Source organism: Mobula hypostoma, chromosome 1 (assembly GCF_963921235.1).
Source record: "Mobula hypostoma chromosome 1, sMobHyp1.1, whole genome shotgun sequence".
In the NCBI taxonomy this organism is placed as follows: Eukaryota; Metazoa; Chordata; class Chondrichthyes; order Myliobatiformes; family Myliobatidae; genus Mobula; species Mobula hypostoma.
This window is the reverse complement of record NC_086097.1, coordinates 103,375,081-103,391,995: the sequence shown is the minus strand read 5'-3', so window position 1 is coordinate 103,391,995 and position 16,915 is coordinate 103,375,081. Positions and strand designations below refer to the sequence as shown.

General features: G+C 40.6%; 1 protein-coding gene across 2 annotated transcripts in view; it reads right to left on the bottom strand.

Annotated features, from left to right (window-relative positions):
* cdan1 (codanin 1) overlaps positions 1-16,915 on the bottom strand; it is a 183,580-nt gene that overhangs the window by 86,246 nt on the left and 80,419 nt on the right. For both annotated transcript variants that reach the window (XM_063054209.1, XM_063054219.1), the window contains exons 12-14: positions 14,018-14,132; positions 2,777-2,920; positions 1,217-1,383 (exon numbers count right to left, since the gene is read on the bottom strand). In XM_063054209.1, coding sequence (XP_062910279.1) covers positions 1,217-1,383; positions 2,777-2,920; positions 14,018-14,132 — 426 coding nt within the window. The remainder of the gene's footprint in view (positions 1-1,216; positions 1,384-2,776; positions 2,921-14,017; positions 14,133-16,915) is intronic.

Sequence of the window (16,915 nt, the reverse complement as noted above, 5' to 3'; positions counted from 1 at the left end):
AAAACGGAAGCAAAGCGCAGAATGTTACAGTTACAGAGAAAGTGTACTTTAATCAAGTAAATCAGGAATGAAAATTATACTGGTTACCAAGAAAACACCAAATACTCATAATAAAGCTACCTTGCTCGCCAACATCCTTTGGGAAGGAATCTTCTCTCTTTACTTGATCTGATGTACATGACCCCCAAACCTACAATATTTGTTTCCTTGGACTTGCTCTCAGACTTTACCTAGCTGCTTGGGACAGGCAATAAATTGCCACCAGCACCCACTTCACATGAAAGAATATCAAAACTGATGTTATTTGCAATTTCTAAGGCATTAATACTTTGTATTGTTTTAAAAGATCCCCACTTGTTTACTTTTAGATACTGAAGAACTTCAATACATCATTTAATCCTGTAATACCAACTTTAGTTTTGTCACTCCCTACCTTACAACATGATATGTTGAGACAGACGTAACTGTTCAAGCAATGGGATTACACCTTCATAAAAATCCTTGTCAACCGATAGGGACGTAGAGGGTCAGAGTTCGACAGCATAGAAACAGGCCATTCAGGCTGACCTGTCCAAACCAACTGAGACGTCTATCTTCATTAATTCCATCTTGTTGCCCCATATCCTTATTTTCCATTCCTTTCCATGTACTTTTACATTGCTTTTTAAACATTGTAATGTAACTGCCTCTAACCACCTGGTCTGGCAGTTCATTCCACATACCCACCATCCTGCGTGAGAGGAATCTGACCTTCACACCTTAACATACACCCTCTAGCTTTAAAGAAATACTACTTACTCTATCTATACCCTTCATATTGTTCATGAACCTCTACAAAGTTACCCTCAGCCTTCAGCACTCCATTTAGAACACACCCAGGCTATCTAATCTCTCCTTGTAACTAAGGCCCAACATTCTAGGCAACATTCTGGTGAATCGCTTCACTGATTCTTGCCCTGCCACATCCTTTCGATAGCATGGTCATCAGAACTGCACATAATATTCTAAATGCAGTCTAACTAACATCTCGTACAATTGCAACATGATGCCCCAACTCCTATCCTCGACACCTCTGCCTATAAAGACAACCAAGCTCAGGGACCTAAGAACTTGCAAACACCAAGCCTACGGCATATTAGGTATCCAGCTTCCTACTTTACAAAGGAATTGAAAAAAAGGAAGCAAATGTACTCAGCTACCTCCTCCTGACACTCACCTGTATAAATGCAAGATGAGCGTAAACACTTTGCGGTAACAATCCAGGAATGGTGCCACATTGTCCATCATGCTCAGAAACTCCACCACCCAGGGTACAGTTAGAATAGTACGTCCATTTTTAATTGACCTTCTCAGTAAGTCGTATATATTTAGAACAGGCAGACTCTGGGCAGGTAATAACAAAAAAAACTCAACATGCCAAATGTTGTGACTTATAGTTTAATAAACGCAGAATCTCAGTTAGACTTTTCTTAAAGAATAACTATTCTAGATAAGCCTTCAGAGGAATCAAGGGGTTTGTGGGGGAAGATATTTTGCAACTTGTCTTAGATAATAAAGCAAAGCTGCTACAAACAACAAGCTGAATTTACACAGCAAAAAAAAAATGAACAAAGGCACAATCAGAGAAATTTGGATGCAGGCAGAGAAGAGATAAGAGGAACAAAACCCTGAAGATGATTTTCAAAACAGCCTTACAGGAGAAATACACTTGATGGGAATGGAATTCCAACAGACAATGACCAGATGGATAGAAAGATGGATACGATACCAAAGTCAGTTTGTGAGTCCAGAGATAGCTACAGAAGGATTATGGATAGCAGTAGGTGATGTGGACCCTTGAACTCACTCCACCAATCAATAAGATAATGGTCGATCTAATTGTCAGCAATTTTCTTTCCAATCTCAATATCCCATGATTTTCTAAATGCCCAAACATCTCTCTGCTTTGGCTGTAATTTGCAACTGACCCAAAGCTCTCAGTCTTAAATTGGTGGTACCTCATCCTGAGGTTGTGACATTTTCCCATTCCCAATACCTTTGATCTTCCTTTCCTCGTTACAAATGATAAGTTTTCAAGATTTGTTTGTGTATCACTTTTTACAACCATTTTCTATTTCTCATTCTTTATCAACTTTCAGCCATCAGCCATCCCTTGTTAGTTTCTACAATTCTCCACCATTACTTTAGCTGGACATGGATGGATCCAGTTCAATGGTTCCATGATGGTGTGAATCAATGTTGCAAAATATTTCTTTAAATCAAATAGTTTTTTAAATGTTCCTGTGCATTAAAAGAGGATGCTTAGAGATAAAGTGTCACCTTAACTTGTACTTATTTTTTAAAACAAGTCCCGCTTGTGAATAATTAAACAAGAGGTCTCTATCACATTTACAAGTTTACTTTTCAAATATTATCCATGAAGAACAAACCTGCCGCAATGTTAGAAATGAGAAAATAAATATTAGGGGAAAATCACTGACACATTGTAAAGAATGAAACAGGGAATTAGTATTTTTAATTAACACACATAAAAATTGCTGGTGAACACAGCAGGCCAGGCAGCATCTATAGGAAGAAGTACAGTCGATATTTCGGGCCAAGACCTTTCATCAGGACTAGCTGAAAGAAGAGATAGTAAGAGATTTGAAAGTGGGAGGGGGAGATCTGAAAAAGTTTTCAATTATTTAAGGAATGTGGTTTTATAAAAATTAATTGCTCGGATGAGAAATAGCAACACAAACATCTAAAATGCTACACCAGCAAAAAAAATCCATACCTTGTTCCTCAGAGAAATACTAGCCTCTTGCATTTCTCTCGTTGGTCGATCTCCAGTACGATAAGGAAGGAAGGTAAGAAAACCAAGAAACTTAGCCAGTAATCTTGCTGTTATCAAGACTGAGGCAAAATGTGCCTTCTCATCCTAAAGGAACAAAAGTAAACAAGTAAATATTACAACAAAAATGATCCGTATTGTTAACAAGGTAAAAATGTAATAATAATAAAGAATATTAACACAACTTATTTAGAAAATATCTACAGATCCTAACCAAGTGGTCTGAAAAGGGTTGAACGTTAGCAAGTTAGGACTTGGCACTGCCTCAATACTTACTCAAACCTCTATTCTTCCTTGAAAATATCACTCTTAGAATATTGTTCTGTGCGTATTTTATGCCGGTTCATTTTCTCAAGTGAAAATCTGGTTTAATTGTTTTTCTATACAATCAAATCCATTATTCCACCATTCTCAAACAAGAGAAAATCTGCAGATGCTGGAAATCCAAGCAACATGCTGGAGGAACTCAACAGGCCAGGCAGCATCTATGGAAAATAGTACAATCAGCATTTCTGGCCTAGACACTTTGGCAGGACCATTCTGCCCACTCCCAAAAACTACCAAACACCAACAAACAAAATGAACTGAAATTTTAAATCAACACACATCAAAGTTGCTGGTGAACGCAGCAGGCCAGGCAGCATCTCTAGGAAGAGGTACAGTCAACATTTCGGGCCAAGACCCTTCATCAGGACTAACTGAAGGAACAGCTAGTAAGAGATTTGAAAGTGGGAGGGAGAGGGGGAGATCCAAAATGATAGGAGAAGATAGGAGGGGGAGGGATGGAACCAAGAGCTGGACAGGTGATTGGAAAAAGAGATATGAAAGGATCATGGGACAGGAGACCCAGGGAGAAGGAAAAGGGGGAGGGGGGAAAAACCCAGAGGATGGGCAAGGGGTATAGTCAGAGAGACATCGGGAGAAAAAGGAGAGAGAGAGAAAGAATGTGTGTATATAAATTAATAACGGATGGGGTACGAGGGGAAGGTGGGGCATTAACGGAAGTTAAAGTAGTCAATGTTCATGCCATCAGGTTGGAGGCTACCCAGACAGAATATAAGGTCTTGTTCCTTCAGCCTGAGTGTGGCTTCATCTTTACAGTAGAGGAGGCCGCGAATAGTCATATCAGAATGGGAATGGGATGTGGAATTAAAATGTGCGGCCACTGGGAGATCCTGCTTTCTCTGGCATACAGAGCGTAGGTGTTCAGCAAAATGATCTCCCAGTCTGCATCGGGTCTCGCCAAATTTGTATCCCATCTGTTACTTATTTATATACACAGTTAGGACTAACAGTTAGTTTCTTCACTCAAGGTGTTTAGGCTTATAGTTATTAAGTAATTACCCTGCTGGCTTTTATTTTGAAATTCAGTTGGACCACAACAGGAAGGCAGTCATTATTGTTTTTTAATAAAGTTTTTCTGTAAGGCTGAAGAACATGTATACAATTTTGTGCTGTCTTTCTTATGCTTGTGCCATCGAAGCAAGAAGGCTGTGAGTGGAACGTCTGACAGGATTTTCGGAGAGAAGGCAGTTTACTACTCGGGGTAAAGAAAGGCAAGACTGCGCAGGCGCTTGATGTCAGCCAGTAGAGAGCGGGAACAGTTTAAAAAGACTGCCCTATACAGTGGGCAGCGGAGTGAGAGGGTAGCAGAGTGATAGGGCTTTGGCTCAAACGCGGCTTCGGTGAAGAAGGGTCAAGGCGAAGAACTGATTCGCAGAGATTCACAGATGACAGTCTTCAACTACCCCAGCGGGCTCTTCCCTTTTTCCTGTGGTCCTCTTCTGCTAACATCCATTGCTCTGACATGGCAGGTGAGCTCAGACCCATGCCATGCTCCTCCTGTGACATGTGGGAACTCAGGGAGGCTGACAGTGTCCCTGAAGACTACGCATGCAGGAAGTGTGTCCATCCACAGCTCCTGATAGACCACATGGCAGCACTGGAGCTGCGCATGGACTCACTTTGGAGCATCCGAGATGCTGAGAATGTTGTGGATAGCACAGTTAGTGAGTTGGTCACACCACAGTTTAAGGATCTAAGGAAAGATAGGGAATGGGTGACCAACAGGATGAGTAGTTGCAGGAAGGTAGTACAGGAGTCTCCTGCAGTCATCTCCCTCCAAAACAGATATACCGCTTTGGAGTCTGTTGGGGGAGATGGCTCATCAGGTGAAGGCAGCAGTAGCCAGGATCATGGCTCTGCTGCGTACGAGGGTAAGAAAAAGAGTGGCGGAGCTGTTGTGGTAGGGGATTCCATGGTAAGGGGAATAGAAAGGAGCTTCTGTGGCCGCAAACGGGACTCCCATATGGTGTGTTGCCTCCCGGGTGCAAGGGTCAGAGATGTCTCAGAGAGGCTGCAGGGCATTCTGAAAGGCGAGGGTGAGCAGCCAGCTGTCGTGGTGTATGTAGGTATTAACGATATAGGAAGAAAGCGGGATGAGCTCCTACAAGCTGAATTTAGGGAGCTAGGAGATAAATTAAAGAGTAGGACCTCAAAGGTAAAAATCTCAGGATTATTACCGGTGCCACATGCTAGCCAGAGTTGGAATAGCAGGATAGCTAGAGTGAATATGTGGCTTGAGCAGTGGTGCAGGAGGGAGAGTTTCAGATTCTTGGGGCATTGGAACTGCTTATGGGGGAGGTGGGACCAGTACCATCCGGACGGTGTACATCTGGGCAGAGCCAGGAACAATGTCCTAGGGAGATTGTTTGCCAGTGCTGTTGGGGAGACTTTAAACTAATATGGTAGGGGGATGGGAACCAACACAGAAAAGAAGATGGAAGTGATGCAGAGACCAAAGCTAGAGTTAATGGAAAAAAAGTAAGAGTAGAGTGCATAAAAATAAAAAGCAAAAATCGTCTAGGTCACTAGATTCTAAAAGGACAATGAGTATAAGGGCAATTTATCTAAATGCCCGTAGTATTAGAAACGAGGTTAGTGAACTTGAGGCACAGATCAGTACCAAGGCATATGATTTAGTGGCCATTACAGAAACCTGGTTGCAAGATGGAGATGACTGGGAATTAAATATCCAAGGGTATCAGGTAATATGGAAAGATAGGCAGGAAGGCAAAGGAGGTGGCACTCTTAATTAAGGATGAGATCAGGGCAATTGTGAGAGACGATATAAGATCTACAGAACAGAATGTTGAGACCGCCTGGGTAGAGATTAAGAACAGTAAAGGAAAAAAAAAACTGGTGGGTGTTGTCTACAAGCCACCTAAAAAAAATATTGCAGTGGTAGAGGCGATTAACCAAGAAATAACTGAGGCTTGTAAGAACGGAATGGGAGTTGTCATGGGGGAGTTTAACTTCCACATAAATTGGGTGAATCAGGTTGGTTAAGGAAATCTGGAGGAGGACTTCATAGAATGCATCCGTGATGGCTTTCTTGAGCAGCTTGTTAGTGAACCTACAAGGGAAAATACTATATTAGATCTAGTCCTGTGCAATGAGACAGGTAAGATTAACGATCTTGTCGTCAGGGATCCTCTTGGAAAGAGTGATTCAATTTCGCATTCAGATGGAGGATGAAATAGTTAGATCTAAAACTAGTGTATTATACTCGAACAAGGGAGACTACAACGGGATGAGGAAGGAGTTGGCTAATGTGGATTGGGAGCACAGGCTATTTGGTAGGACAGTTGAGGAACAGTGGAATACTTTCAAAGAGATTTTTCACAGTGCTCAACAAAAGTATATTCCAGTCAAAAGTAAGGGCAGTAAGTGTGGGGAGAGCCAGCCTTGGATAACTAAGGAAATAAAAGATAGTATCAAATTAAAAGCTCATGTGTACAAAGTCACAAAGAGTTGGGAGACTGGAGGATTGGGAAAACTTTAAAAAGCAACAGAGAACAACTAAACAAGAAATAAGGAAAGGGAAGATAGAGTATGAAAGTAAATTAACACAAAATATAAAAACAGACAGCATAAGTTTTTATAAATATATAAAGCGGAAGAGGGTGGCTCAAGTCAATATAGATCCCTTGGAAGACGAGAAGGGGAAATTGATATTGGTTCCAAGGAAATGGCTGAGGCAATGAACGACTATTTTATGTCAGTCTTCATGGTGGAGGACACGTCTAATATGCCAAAGAAGGATGTTATAAACAAAATGGGAAGTGAGGACCTCGATAAAATCACTGTCACTAAAGAGATAGTGATGAGCAAACTAGAGGGCCTGAAGGTAGATAAGTCCCCTGGTCCAGATGGGATGCATCATGAAGAAATTGGCGGAGGTTATAGTAGACGCGTTGGTAATCATTTATCAAAACTCTCTAGACACTGGGCAGGTCCTGGCGGAATGGAAGACAGCAAATGTAACACCACTTTTTAAAAAAGGATGCAGGCAAAAGATGGGCAACTATGGGTCAGTTAGCTTAACACCTGTAGTCAGGAAAATGCTTGAAGCTGTCATTTAGGAAGAAATAGCGAAACGTTTAGAAAAGAGTGGTTCCATTAGACAGACACAGCATGGATTCAGAAAGGGCAGGTCCTGTCTGACAAACTTACTGGAGTTCTTTGAGGACATAATGAGTGCAGTGGATAGAGGGGAATAGGTGGATGTCACATACTTGGATTTCCAGAAGGCATTTGATAAGGTGCCACACAAAAGACTTATAAATAAGATACGGAAGCATGGAGTTGGAGGAAGTGTATTGGCATGGATAGTGAATTGGTTAACCAATAGAAGGCAGAGAAGAAGAAGAAGAATAGCCCTTAACTCGGCAGTGGAGTTATCAGGGCACCGTCATGACGGAACTTCCGTAGCAAGCTATTCTTGTTTTTATTGGCTCGACACTCAACCCGACTTGGATTCGAACTCGGGAACCTTCGGTCCGGGATCTGGCGCTGATATTATTGCACCACCAAGCGGGACAACAGAAGGCAGAGAGTTGGTATAAATGGGTGGTTCTCCGGTTGGCAGTCAGTGGTGAGTGGGGTGCCGCAGGGGTCGATGCTGGGCCCGCAGCTGTTTACCATTTACACTGATGATTTGGAAGAGGGGACTGAGTGTAGCGTAGCAAAATTTGCTTATGACACTAAACTGAGTGGAAAAGCAAATTGTACAGAGGATCTGGAGAGTCTGCAGAGGAATATAGATAGGTTAAGTGAGTGGGCCAAGGTCTGGCAGATGGAATACAACGTTGGTAAATGTGAGATCGTCCACTTTGGAAGGAATAATATTAGATTAGATTAGATTCAACTTTATTGTCATTGTGCCGAGTACAGATACAAAGCCAATGAAGTGCATTTAGCATCTGACCAGAAATGCAAAGAATAGTGTTATTTACAAAATAACTGAAAATAAAAAAAAGTGCTTCAGCACACAAATATAAAAGTACTGAGACAGTACAATACAGATGCAATATTGCTTAGTGCTGTGATGAGAGGTTCAGCAGTGTCACAGCCTCAGGGAAGAAGCTCTTCCTGTGCCTGCTGGTGCGGGAGTGGAGGCTCCTGTAGCACCTACCGGATGGGAGGAGAGTAAAGAGTAAAGAGTCCATGTGACTGAGGCAATGTCCCCTAGTCAGACAGGACCTGCCCTTTCTGAATCCATGCTGTGTCATGGTGAGATGCATCCCTGATAATGCTTTTCGCCTTGCCCAGGCAGCGTTTATGGTAGATTCTCTCAATGGTGGGCCGATAATCCACTGGGCAGTTTATTATTTAAATAGTGAAAGATTGCAGCATGCTGTTGTGAAGAGGGACTTGGGAGTACTTGTTCATGAATTGCCAAAAGTTGGCTTGCCGGTGCAACAGGTTATTAAGAAGGCAAATGGAATGTTGGCCTTCATTGTAGAGGGATTGAATTCAAGAGCAGGGAGGTCATGCTGCAACTATACAGGGTACTGGTGAGGCCGCACCTGGAGTACTGTGTGCAGTTCTGGTCTCCACACTGGCTTTGGAGGCAGTGCAGAGGAGGTTCACCAGGTTGATTCCAGGGATGAAGGGGTTAACCTATGAGGAGAGATTGAGTCACCTGGGATATCCTCTCTGGAATTCAGAAGAATGAGAGGGGATCTTATAGAAACATACAAAATTTTGAAAGCAATAGATAAGATAGAAGTAGGAAAGTTGTTTCCAGTGGTGAGACTAGAACTAGGGGACATTGCCTCAAGATTCAGGGGAGAAGATTTAGGACAGAGTTGAGGAGAAACTGTTTTTCCCAGAGAGTAGTGAATCTGTGGAATTCTCTGCCCAGAGAAGCAGTTGAGGCTTCTTCACTAAATATATTTAAGACACAGTTAGACAGGTTTTTACAAGTACCGGAATTAAGGGTTATGGCACGTCGATGGAGCCTAGTTTACGGACAGATCAGCCATATCTTATTGAATGGCAGGGCAGGCACGATGGGCCAGATGGCGTACTCCTGCTCCTATTTCTTATGTTCTTTTTTAGTTCATAAAGGAGAGTACTATCTGAGCAATTTTTTGTGTTAATAAGATGTAAAAGTTTATTACTGATTACAGTACAGTTTTTGACCAGGCTTGGTAATTTAAGAAATGCTTAAACGATATTTATCTTGCCTACTTTAAAACTTTGTTTACTCATGTTATGAATAATTTTTGAATATTTTACATGCAAGTCCTATATTCCCAATTTCTGTTGGATGTGTAAATGAATCATAGGGTCAGAAAATGTGAATCATTATGGGTGGAGCTAAGGAACTGCAATAGTTAAAAAAAAACATTATGGGAGTTATAATAGGCCCCCAAATAGGGCCTATTATAACTCCCATAATGTTTTTTTTTAACTATTGCAGTTCCTTAGCTCCACCCATAATGGAGCACAGTGGGGTTAAGATTGCAAAGGCATCTGGAAAAGGCATGTAATAAGGGTAATGTCACAATTGTAATGAGGGACTTCAATATGCAAGGGGACCAGGAAAATCAAGTTGGTATTGGATTGCAAGAGAAGGAATTTGTTGAATGCCTACAAGATGGCTTTTCAGAGCAGCTTGTGCTTGAGCCTACTAGGGGAAAGGCTATCTTAGACTGGGCGTTGTGTAATAAACCAGATCTTATTAGGGAGAATGCAAAGAAACCCTTAGGAGGCAGTGATTTATAATATGATTGAATTTGAGAGAGTGAAGCATAAGTCTCATGCATCAGTACTGCAAATATTGAATAAAGGGAATTACAAAGACATGACAGTTGAGCTTGCCCAGGTGGATTGGAGGAGGATACTGGTGGGATGACGACAGAGCAGAGGTGGCTGAAGTTTCTGGGAATAGTTCACAAGGCACAGAATAGATATGTCCTATAGAAGTTCTCAAGTGGCAGGGGCAAGCAGCCATGGTTGACAAAGAAACTGCATAAGACTGCATAGTAGCCAAAGAAAGTGCATATAAGGTAACAAAAGTAAGTGGGAAGTTGGATGATTGGCAAGCTTTTAAAATCCAGCAAAAAGCAACTAAAAAAGCCATAAGAAGGGAAATGACATATAACAGCAAACTAGCCAATAACATAATACCAAAGATTTTCAGTTATATAAAGAGTAAAAGGGAGGTGACAGTTGATATTGGACCACTGGAAAATGATGCTGGTAAGGTAGTAATGGGAGACAAAGAAATGGCAGATGAACTTATGGGTACTTTGCATCTCTCATCACTGTGGAAGACACTAGCAGCGTGCCAGAGGTCCATGAGTGTCAGGGAGCAGGAATGAGTGCCATTGGAAAAAATACCAGGCAAACTCAAAGGTCTTAAGGTGGATAAATCACCTGGACCAGATGGACTACATCCCAGAGTCCTGAGAGAGGTTGCTGAAGAGATAATGAGGGCATTGGTCATGATCTTTCAAGAATCACTTGATTCTGGCATGGTCCCAGAGTACTGGAAGATTGCAAATGTCTTTAAGAGACATTTATATTTGTTTGAGGATGTAACTAGTAGAGTGGATAGGGGAGAACCAGTGGATGTGGTATATTTGGATTTTCAAAAGGCTTTTGACAAGGTCCCACACAGGAGATTAGTGTGAAAACTTAAAGCACACGGTATTGGGGGTAAGGTATTGGTGTGGGTGGAGAATTGGTTAGCAGACAGGAAGCAAAGAGTGGGAATAAACGGGACCTTTTCAGAATGGCAGGCGGTGACTAGTGGGGTACCGCAAGACTCAGTGCTGGGACCCCAGTTGTTTACAATATATATTAATGACTTGGATGAGGGAATTAAATGCAGCATCTCCAAGTTTGCGGATGACACGAAGCTGGGTGGCAGTGTTAGCAGTGAGGAGGATGCTAAGAGGATGCAGGGTGACTTGGATAGGTTAGGTGAGTGGGCAAATTCATGGCAGATGCAATTTAATGTGGATAAATGTGAAGTTATCCACTTTGGTGGCAAAAATAGGAAAACAGATTATTATCTGAATGGTGGCCAATTAGGAAAAGGGGAGGTGCAACGAGACCTGGGTGTCATTATACACCAGTCATTGAAAGTGGGCATGCGGGTACAGCAGGCGGTGAAAAAGGCGAATGGTATGCTGGCATTTATAGCGAGAGGATTCGAGTATAGGAGCAGGGAGGTCCTACTGCAGTTGTACAAGGCCTTGGTGAGACCACACCTGGAGTATTGTGTGCAGTTTTGGTCCCCTAATCTAAGGAAAGACATCTTTGCCATAGAGGGAGTACAAAGAAGGTTCACCAGATTGATTCCTAGGATGGCAGGACTTTCATATGAAGAAAGACTGGATGAACTGGGCTTGTACTCGCTGGAATTTAGAAGATTGAGGGGGGATCTGATTGAAACGTATAAGATCCTAAAGGGATTGGACAGGCTAGATGCAGGAAGATTGTTCCCGATGTTGGGGAAGTCCAGAACGAGGGGCCACCGTTTGAGGATAGAGGGGAAGCCTTTTAGGACCGAGATTAGGAAAAACTTCTTCACACAGAGAGTGGTGAATCTGTGGAATTCTCTGCCACAGGAAACTGTTGAGGCCAGTTCATTGGCTATATTTAAGAGGGAATTAGATATGGCCCTTGTGGCTACGGGGGTCGGGGGGTATGGAGGGAAGGCTGGGGCGGGGTTCTGAGTTGGATGATCAGCCATGATCATAATAAATGGCGGTGCAGGCTCGAAGGGCCGAATGGCCTACTCCTGCACCTATTTTCTATGTTTCTATACTACGGTGGAGGCCAAGTCCATGGGTATATTTAAAGTGGAAGTTGATCGTTTCCTGATTGGTCAGGGCTTCATAGGAAATGGCGAGAAGATAGGTGTATAGGGTTGAGTGGGATCCAGAATCAGCCATGATAGAATGGTGGAACAGACTCCATGGGCTGAATGGCCCAATTCTGCTCCTATGTCTTATGGTCTTATCAGAAATTTGCAGCATTAAGTACTTATGGTACTTCTCTGTTCCCCTCAGTTTTATTCTTTTTCAATTGAATATGTGAGTGCTGCCCAATAAAGTACCTGGAGCTTGGATGCTACATCCTGACTCCTGTGTTCAAACGAATGGAGTTTGGCTGACTGCTGAGTTGTGTACTTCCTACTTCACACACAGAGACAGCAGTACACAAGGCACAGAGCAATAGCTTATTTTGAACAGACATTTCCAATATTTTGGATTTAACATAGATTCAATGTCCAAATCTTATTTTTGCTAAATTTCTATTTATTCCTTATGGTAAAGGATTTATAATTTAATAGAGCGAACAAAGTGTTTTCTTAGACAAAAACAAATTTTACCAACGCCAGCAAGCCAGGCTGACAAAGGGTCTCGGCCCAAAACGTTGACTGTACCTCTTCCTAGAGGTGCTGCCAGGCCTGCTGTGTTCACCAGCAACTTTGATGTGTGTAGCTTGAATTTCCAGCATCTGCAGAATTCCTCGTGTTAACAAATTTTACAATTTGACTGATGGCCATTTTGCTTGAATCACAAAATAAAATGTAGGTTTTAGCCAATCTGAATACCCTCATTTTCAAAGTTTGGGTGAATTAATAGTTTGCAAAATGAAAACCCCACCAAAATTCATCTTTAACCACAACACCACCCATATCATCCAATAATGAGATATTTAACAGTAAAATTCTTCTTATATTATCTACAATTCTGATAATCTAAATTTTGGATTGAAATTTTTTTCACTTTAACATGAACTGCAGTACAGATTTTTTTTTACTGAATTACCCAGGCATCACAGTGGCGTAGACAAATAGTGGAACTAACTCTCAATGCTCCAATAAGTCAGTTCAGACTTATCAGATACTCAAGTTTCCTTGATGGCAACTTACAAGATTACTATCACCACACAAAAGGAATTGCTGCTCTGCAAAAATTACACCATTGATAAAGCTGATGTAGAAGCTGGTAAAATGAATAAACAATCCATGGGATAACCCCTAACCTCTGCACCAGAGGTTACAGGCTTCTAACAGTCTTTGTAGCAACTTCATGACAACTAGTGGCCTAGTCCAGCACAAGAACACATGACAACACAGATGAAGACTTAATTGATATATTTGGATTCAGTACTAAATACGTGTTTTCTCAGAAAATGTAAGATTTGAGGATAGATTCCGGAAGGAATGTGGAAAATGGTGCTTAATGGTCAGCATGGACTTAGTGGGTCTCTGTCCATGTCAAATGAACTTGCTATAGGAAGATTGATCAAATAAACACACCTCCACTTTACACAAATGAAGATGTGTTCTCTTGCTCCACAACATCTTCCCAAAAATACAGGAGCGAAGCAGTCGGGGCTGCGCACACTTTAAATATGAGTACAAGTCAGCCCTTAGGTCTTGAAGCATGTTCTACAAGTTCATGGCTGGTCTTAACAATACTCCTCTGACTGTTCAGCCTAACACGGAACTGTTTTGAGTACTGTCACCAATTCACCAGGTGTAGCAACTTTAAAAAAGTGTTTATCTGTGAAATGCCTGATCCACTCCAGCAGCAAGATGGAAATTGAACACACAAATTCAATATTTGCTCACCTATATAATCATAAACTACCAAGCAACTTCCATACAATCAATTGTGCTAAACTTTAGACCCAAAAGTTATTATTAGGGCTTTGGGAAGAATTATTTAGTTGATGCAGTCTACATAATCAAACAATTAGATATTCAGGAAATTAGTTATATCAAAAAGAGAAAACAATCTATTGTCAGCAAAGGATTTTGAAGATCACAAACAACATAAAATGAACAACACATATTGTATCATAATTTACCTGTTCATCCATGTCTGCCTCACCTCCTGAGGACTTGTGCCTAAGGATGGTAATGCCATCCAGCTCCAAAATCTGCTGACACAAAGTGTCTGACAAGTGTTGGTTCAACTGATGGCTGCATCAGAGGAAAAAATGACAAATAAGTCCTTTCAAAGAATGAAGTGCCAACAAAGTCGTATACCAAGTGAGTATTGATTAGTATAAAAGGTTCTGGAAAGAACCACTTTCTACCCACAGAAGAATAATTATTTTATAAACACAAATCAATTTTGTTATGTGGAATAGTAACTGATTAACGATTTTGCAGGAAAAGTTGCAAGGGAGCACTGAAAGAACTAACTATTTAACAGCAATTTCAAAATTGAATCTGGGGGTTCTGGTTCACACTGTCAAGCTTCCTGGATTACAGCCACTCTATCTCTCTTTTGACCAGTAAAAATCATCTTCCACCATTTTCTAGAGCCAAAGAGGAAGGAGAAACTGAGAAGAAACACTAGGAAAATGTATTAAGTAAACCAATGGGATGAAATGCTTAATAGCACTTGAACACAAATGTCCTGCTGCAAAAACTTCTCAGATTCTGTAAATGTTCCACTAAATTAGATACCAGAAATTTAAGTCTTATTATTAATACAAGTGATCATGAAACTATAGGCTTGACAAATTTGTCACCGGAAAATACTGGCTTCAATTTTTAAGGAAGTAGTGACTGGATATTTAGAAAATCACAACATAAGCAAGTAGTGCTAATGTTTTTTATGAGAAGAATAGTTCAGAGTAGTGGTGAATGAGGGCATGCATGCCAGTTCATGAGCCTGATGGTCGTAGGATAATAATTGTTCCTGAACCAGGTAGTGTGAGACCAAAGGCTTCTATACCTCCTGCCTGATGGTAATAGCGAGAAGAGAGCATGGCCTGGATGGTGGGAGTTTTTGATGATGGATGCTGCTTTTTTATAGTAGCGTTCCACTCAATGGTGGAGAGCATTTCCTCTGTGATGGACTGGGCTTCATCTACCATTTCCTGAAGCATTTTCCATTTGTGGGCATTATGTTTCCAAACCGGGCCAAGATACATCCAGTTAGGATACTCCACATTGTGCATCTTCAGAAGCATGAACATTTTTTGTGACATGTCAATTTCACACAAACTTCTAAAACAGTACAGGCACTGTCAAGTCTTGTTTGTGATGATACTTACGTAGAGGATGCCTGGAATTCCCTAAAAAGAATAGTGGTGGAGGCAGATATGTTAAGACTTTAAGCAGCTCAGATAGTCATATGAATGTACAAAGAATGGAGGGATATGGACCACATACAGGCAGAAGGAATTAGGTGCATTAGTTTAATTAGTTCTTTTTTTAAAAAATTTTTTATTTTTATTTGGATAAGGAATTCACAAGTATCGTACTTTTTTCACATGTATAATCTTTTCCATTTTTTTATATGTATAAATCTATAATTATTTATACATTCTTAAGTACACATTGAGATGATATAAAAAGAAATTAGACACAAATAGATAATTATGTACAGTGGAAATTCTAATCTATTAGGCTAAATAATGGTATTAATTGTTAAGAAAAATAGTAATAATAGTGGATTAGTAATAGTTTCCATATATCTCTTCTGGATCATTTCTTCTGGTCCAAAATGTTGTATGTAAGCCTATGTAACAACCAATGTAGAGGTTTATATCCTAACTTGTTCATACTTGCTCCTGCCCCCAAACATAATTATCCAATCCCTATGTACTTATTTACTTAATTTTATCATTTTTTATCCCTTACCCAAATCTTTTCCTTTACTTGTATTAATTCTCTATTTTCCAAAAAAAAAAACAAAAACAGTAAACATTTAGACTAGGGATGCTTACGTTAGCAATATTACTGTGTTGATGAGAAGAGCAGTATAAATCATTAGGAGAGTCATCTAAAGTCTGCTCGCTTTGGGGTTATATATTCAATCCATTTATTCCAGATTTGATAAAATTTTTCTTTTTGACTTCTCAGGGAGTAAGTCAACTTTTCCATTTTAAATATTTCCAAGATAATTTCGTGCCAGTCTGCTAATGTAGGTGGTATTGGATTTAGCCACTTTCTAGTGATTGATTTCTTACTTGCCGCTAAAAGGGCCTGCAGCAACTTTAAATCTTCCTTCTGTTCAAGAAACAATACATGCCCCAAATAGAGCGTCTCAAAGTTCAGAGGTATCTGGGTCCTAAATACCTTAACTAATGTTCTATGAATACCTTCCCAATATAGACTTAATTTAGGACAATCCCAGAAAATATGGAAATGATTTGCCTTCTTGGAGCCGCACCTTCTCCAACACGTCACGCTTGTATCTTTATATTTTTCCTGATATGGGGTCTTGAAGTAACTTATAATATTTTTCCAACAGTGTTCTCTCCAAGTCAAAGAATTAGTCGAAGACCACAGAAAGCTGCATATTTTCCCCCAAGCCTCCTCTGAAAGTACCAACCCCGCTTCTTTCTCCCACTTCTCTTTAATATACAATGTGTTTACATTTTTAGCATGGGAGAGTGCATTATATAATCGAGAAACTGATTTACTAGATATTGAACTGCAAGCCGAATTAAGAATCTTGAAAAATTCTAATTCTGTTGATAGGTCTGTATAGCTGCAACTCTGGTTAACATAATTTCGTACTTGAAGGTACCTAAAAAGTCAAGCAACACACATCAAAGTTGCTGGTGAATGCAGCAGGCCAAGCAGCATCTATAGGAAGAGGCGCAGTCGACGTTTAAAAAGTCATTGTGTTCTAGGCCATGTTTGTCCTGCAGGATTTGGAAACTTTGTAATACTCTTTTATCTATAAATGAGAGGTAGGTTGTAAGACCTTTCTTTATCCATAGTTCAAATCTTTTATCTCCTCT